The sequence below is a fragment of the Trachypithecus francoisi genome, unplaced genomic scaffold, assembly GCF_009764315.1.
Source record: "Trachypithecus francoisi isolate TF-2019V2 unplaced genomic scaffold, Tfra_2.0 Lachesis_group4, whole genome shotgun sequence".
Taxonomy (NCBI): Eukaryota; Metazoa; Chordata; class Mammalia; order Primates; family Cercopithecidae; genus Trachypithecus; species Trachypithecus francoisi.
This window is the reverse complement of record NW_022681469.1, coordinates 113,142,968-113,148,967: the sequence shown is the minus strand read 5'-3', so window position 1 is coordinate 113,148,967 and position 6,000 is coordinate 113,142,968. Positions and strand designations below refer to the sequence as shown.

Sequence of the window (6,000 nt, the reverse complement as noted above, 5' to 3'; positions counted from 1 at the left end):
TGAGAGAGAATCTGGGGGGGGGGGGCGATGGGAATAGGTCACTAGGTCCACCAGGTGACATTGTTTTTTTTTTTTTTTTTTTTTTTTTTTTGAGACGGAGTCTCGCTCTGTCGCCCGGGCTGGAGTGCAGTGGCCGGATCTCAGCTCACTGCAAGCTCCGCCTCCCGGGTTTACGCCATTCTCCTGCCTCAGCCTCCCGAGTAGCTGGGACTACAGGCGCCCGCCACCTCGCCCGGCTCGTTTTTTTGTATTTTTTTAGTAGAGACGGGGTTTCACTGGGTTAGCCAGGATGGTCTCGATCTCCTGACCTCGTGATCCGCCCGTCTCGGCCTCCCAAAGTGCTGGGATTACAGGCTTGAGCCACCGCGCCCGGCCTAGGTGACATTGTTTTAGCTCAGTGTCGGGTAGTATCTAGCCTTTCATCAGATGCCTTTTTTTTTTTTTTTTTTTTTTTTTTTAGAAGGAGTTTTGCTCTTGTCGCCCAGGCTGTAGTGCAGTGGCACAGTGGCACCATCTCGGCTTACTGCAACCTCTGCCTCCCAGGTTCAAGCGGTTCTCCTGCCTCAGAGTAGCTGGGATTACAGGCACGCACCACCACCCCTGGCTAATTTTGCATTTTTACTAGAGATGGGGTTTCACCACCTTGGCCAGGCTGGTCTCAAACTACTGACCTCAAGTGATCCGCCCACCTCGGCCTCCCAAAGTGCTAGGATTACACGTATGAACCGCCGCACCTGGCTCAGGCATCTTTCCTTTTTCTCCTTTCTCCATCCTAACTTTGCCAGTTTTCTGCCAGTTTTCTACAGTGTTTTCAAATCCCAGTTCCATCACTTACAATGGGAGTCGCTCCACCTATGCGCCTGTGTTCTTATGTGTAAAATGGGAATGACGCCGTCAGCTCCTTGGGTTGCTGGAGGATGAAATAAGACCCAAGTAAAGCACTTACGTCAGTGCTCGGCACCCCGGGAGGACTCACGTATTACTATTAATACATTAGGCCAGCTTTCACTGGGTTTTGTCACTGGCAATAGAGTTTGAGCAATCCAGGGCCTGTTACTGACACCACGCCATGCTATAGTCATAAAATCACATATGTTTCCAGGAATCTTCCCCGAAATAGTAAAGCTTTAAGTGTAGTGTGTGCTCAAAGGCTACGTTTCAGTTCGATGGAGATCAGGAAGACACTTGTTCCCTGCGTCCTCTCCACGCCCCAGGCCGGGCGCCCACACACTGCTCCTGTCGCCGCAGCGCCACGCACCCAGGTACCCTCCCCGCCACCCCTTCTCCTCGCCTGCAGGCGGTGTCCACACCGCCCTCTCCGCTCCTGCAGGCCACGTCCTGGAGGGCGGCCGGTGTCTCGCCGCCAGAGAGAATGCGGGAACTCACTACAGTCGACACTGGACTCTTGACCTGGCGCGACCCCGGAAGTGGGCGGGCACGCGACCTCAAAGCCAGCGCCGACGCGGCGCACCGCAGCCAATCGCACGTCCCAGGCCTCAGCGCCCTGGAGAGGCTGGCCAATGGGCGCGGGGCCTGATGCCGCTTCCGGCCCACCCTCTTGCCCGGGCCCCGGGAGGGCCGGTCCGCTGAGCCCGGACGCTGAGGAGCTACCACCGCGACTCCGCCCCGCCCCGCGCGGGCTCAGGTGAGTGCCGCGCGGCGCCCCAGCTGCAGCGGCGGCCAGGGCCGTGGGAAAGGTTGGGGCGATGAAGGGCTGGGCACGCCGCCTTCCCCACCACCCCCAGGCTGTTTGCCGGAACACTAGGGGGAAGGGAGCAGGAGGGACCGCACTTGTCCTCAAGCCTGCACACCTGGAGGGTGCCACCCCTGTCCTCTGCCCTGGAACGCCCACAGTCTGGTGAAGTGGCCTGGTGCAGGTGACGTCCCCACTCCAGCCTTTGGACTGGAGCCATGGGAGAAGCGGATCGCGGGATCCTGGTTTCGAGAATCACGCAGCAAGAGGCCTGCCTAGCCCTGTCCCTGGACATTGATGGGAACAAATCTGCTTGTCGTCAGATTAGCTTTGGCAGATGGTCAGGGCCCAGAGCTCCCACATATGCTACTGGTGGCAGTGCAGGGGCACCACCTGTCACCCAAGTGCACAGAACTGGGCTGAACGCCAGGCTGACTCAGGACACCTCCTGCCCGGTGAGGCTGGGCGGACCCTATTCTTCAAGAATCAACTGCCATGGAAGTTCTGCTGCTTTTCCCCACCTTTTAGGACCCCGATGTCGCTTTTGAACAGCCCCTGCACCTTGCAGCCAGCGAGCTACTGTAGTAGGCATTGCCGACTCTGTTTGCATACTGGATGGGAGTGACAGTGTAATAGAAAAACAAGCAAGAAACCTTTTAGGTAGGACTCCTAAGGCTCAGAGGAAGTGAGTAAGTGCTTGCGGAGCGTTCTTGGTACTGTGTCTTTTGCTCTACCACATCTCTGTCCCCGCTTCTCTTGGGTGCTTTTTTTGGTCTCTGAAAGGATCTGTGAATAAACGGAGACAGAAAGGCAGATGGCTTTGAGGGTGGCGAGCAGACCTTCTTCGTGGAACGACTGAAGGTTCAACTCAAATTCATCTTGTAGAAATTCTTGGTGAATTCGAGGCTGCTAATTTGGAAGATTTTCCTCCATCCCTCTAACCCTACAAAACAAACAAGTCCCAGGATCCCTGAATCATGGGGCTTCATGTTCCCACCCCTCTTTCAAGAGTCCTCTGACCCCGTGACCCTGTGCAAGTTGCCTGATCAGCTCACAGCAGAAAGTGGCCCATGAGGAGCTAGGGGGAGCCTCTTGGCAGAGGCAGAAAGGAAGTGTGGCTGACCAAGGATGGTTACCGGATGTCAACTGTAGCTGGGAAGTGATGGGTACTTGGGTCTCCATTCTGAAGGGAGTTTGTAAATACAACAACCTCCACCCCTTCCTTTCACTGTAGCAGAGTCTCCTCCCATTAACTGCCCAGAAGGTTCAACGATGTCTATGAATACATTAATGTTTAGTCATTTCTCTGAAGGAAAGTCAAAATCTTCTTTCATTGAGCTCGACCTGCAGACTGAGTCTAGCTAAACTGCTTGCTTATCCAGTGAATTCTGAGCTATCTTTGTTTTTTGTTGTTGTTTGTTTTCCTTTTTGAGACAGGGTCTCGCTCTGCTGCCCAGGCTGGAGTGTAGTGGCACAATCATAGCTCACTGTATCCTCAACCTCCTGGGCTCAAGTGATCCTCCTGACTCAGCCTCCCAGGTAGCTAGGATCACAGGCATGTGCCACTACACCTGGCTAATTTTTTTTTTTTTTTAACTTTTTATTTTTGTAGAGATGGAGTCTCCCTGTGTTGCTTAGGCTGGTCTTGAACTTCTGGGCTCAAGCGATCCTCCCACCTCAGCCTCGAAAAATGCTGGGATTACAGGCATGAGCCACTGCATCTGGCCTCTGAGCTATCTTTGAAGACTAACTTATATTTAATGCTATAGAAAGTGAAAACTAAAAAATAAAATAAAAAAATTAAAAAAACCTTCATCTTCCCCTAGCATTTTATTGAAGATTTTCACACATACAGCCAAGTTGAAAGAATTATACAGTCAGCATCCCCCTCCCCACCAACTAGATTCTTCTACTACTGACACTTTACTTGCTTTATTACATATCTGTCCCGATTATGACCTTGCTTTTCAAGTTATTTGTGGCATTTGTTTTCCCTGGAGAAGTATTTCTGTCTTAGATCGGGGAGTTGGCAGCGTATTGGAGGTAGGTGGTGGTGATTATCCTTAAACGTTGTTTCATTTTATTTATTTATTTATTTTTTTGAGACGGAGTCTCACTCTGTCGCCCAGGCTGGAGTGCAGTGGCCGGATCTCAGCTCACTGCAAGCTCCGCCTCCCAGGTTCACGCCATTCTCCTGCCTCAGCCTCCCGAGTAGCTGGGACTACAGGCGCCCGCCACCTTGCCCGGCTGGTTTTTTGTATTTTTTAGTAGAGACGGGGTTTCACCATGTTAGCCAGGATGGTCTCGATCTCCTGACCTCGTGATCCACCCGTCTCGGCCTCCCAAAGTGCTGGGATTACAGGCTTGAGCCACCGCGCCCGGCCCGTTGTTTCAACACCCACTGTGTGCAGAGACTATTATGGAAATGAAGAGGTTGAAGACTCAGACCTGAAAGGGACTTGGTTTTTTCTTTTTCTTTTTTTTTTTGAGACAGTCTTGCTCTGTTGCCCAGGCTGGAGTGTGGTGACATGATCTTGGCTTACTGCAACCTCCTCCTCCCAGGTTCAAGCGATTCTCCTGCCTCAGCCTCCCAAGCTGGCTAATTTGTGTAGTTTTAGTAGAGACGGGGTTTCACTATGTTGACCAGGCTGATCTCGAACTCCTGACCTCAGGTGATCCACCCGCCTCAGCCTCCCAAAGTGTTGGGATTACAGGCGTGAGCCACTGTGCCCTGCCCTGGTTTCTTATTTTTTATTTTTATTTTTTGAGATAGGATCTTGCTACCTCGCCCAGGCTAGAGTACAGTCTCTCAATCTCAGCTCTCTGTAGCCTCAACTTCCCAGGCTCAAGTGATCCTCCCATCTCAGCCTCCCAAGTAGCTGGGACTACAAGAGCACATTGTCATACCCAGCTAATTTTTGCATTTTTCGTAGTGACAGGTTTTCACCATGTTGCCCAGGCTGACCTTGAACCCCTAGGCTTAAGGGATCCACCCACCTCAGCCTCCCGAAGTGCTGGGATTACAGATGTGAGCCACCGCACCTGGCTGATTTTTAATTTTTTTAATTTAATTAATTTATTTATTTATTAAGACAGAGTCTCGCTCTGTCACCCAGGCTGGAGTGCAGTGGCACAATCTCAGCTCACTACAAGCTCTGCCTCCTGGGTTCACGCCATTCTCCTGCCTCAGCCTCCCAAGTAGCTGAGACTACAGGCACCCGCCACCATGCCCGGCTAATTTTTTGTATTTTTAGTAGAGACAAGGTTTCACCGTGTTAGCCAGGGTGGTCTCAATCTCCTGACCTCGTGATCTGCCAGCCTCGGCCTCCCAAAGTGCTGGGATTACAGGCGTGAGCCACTGCACCTAGCCTAGTTTTTTATTTTTTAAGAGATGAAAAAGAAGTGACAGTTTGTGGTAGCAAGTACCCACTAACAATGCCAAGTAAAAAGTAAATAATCCCAAGTAAAAATACCAAGGAACATCAAATTCTTGCTGGGTACTAAACTGTTTATTAAAAGCTCTGTGCCAATATTATCTCATTTACTTCTCATAAGAAATAGGTATGTATGTCACTATCCCATTCTGCCTTTTTTTTTTTTTTTTTTTGGATGGAATTTTGCTCTGTTGCCCAGGCTGGAGTGCAGTGGCACAATCTTGGCTCACCACACCCTCCGCCTCCCAGGTTCAAGCGATTCTTCTGCCTCAGCCTCCCGAGTAGCTGGGATGACAGGCGCCTGCCACCACACCCGGCTAATTTTTGTATTTTTAGTAGAGACGGGGTTTCACCATGTTGCCCAGGCTGGTCTCAAACTCCTGGCCTCACGCGATCTGCCTGCCTCGGCCTCCCAAAGTGTTGGGATTACAGGTGTGAGCCACCGCGCCCAGCTTCATTCTGCCTTTTATAGATGAGGAAATTAAGGCACAGAAAGGTTAGTTAGCTTTTGGTGCTACAAGAAAGTGATGATCCCAGAATGTATCATTCTGAGATCCAGGCAGCTCTGGACTCTCCTAGTCACTGTGAAGGTGCCAGAGGGGCCCTCAGTCCTGATCAGTGAGGTATGAGGAGGTCACTGGAGGTCACCAGGGGTCCCAGCTCAGGACCTTGGACACAGATGCCAGTTTCAAATGGTTCCAGAAGGCTGGTGTTCTGATTTTCTTGTATGTTTGACGGGCCTTGGTGCCCTGGGGTGGAGGAGGTTGGCCGCTTTTTGAGGGGCTCTTACTCCCTGGGTTTGCTCCATTCTGCTGGGCAGTCTCCCTCCTGTTCTTTTCGCCCACTTCCTGTTATGGGAGTTTCCCAGAGCTG

At 51.6% G+C, this 6,000-nt stretch overlaps 1 protein-coding gene across 7 annotated transcripts in view; it reads left to right on the top strand.

Annotated features, from left to right (window-relative positions):
- The first annotated feature begins 1,513 nt into the window (after window positions 1-1,513).
- The window catches only part of TECPR1 (tectonin beta-propeller repeat containing 1), a 41,854-nt gene continuing 37,367 nt past the window's right edge, over window positions 1,514-6,000 (top strand). For 3 of the 7 annotated variants that reach the window (XM_033195019.1, XM_033195018.1, XM_033195017.1), the window contains exon 1: window positions 1,514-1,645. In XM_033195019.1, the coding sequence (XP_033050910.1) occupies window positions 1,521-1,645 (125 nt within the window). In that variant the 5' untranslated portion in view covers window positions 1,514-1,520. The other 4 variants (XM_033195020.1, XM_033195023.1, XM_033195021.1 and 1 more) reach the window with 4 other exon arrangements.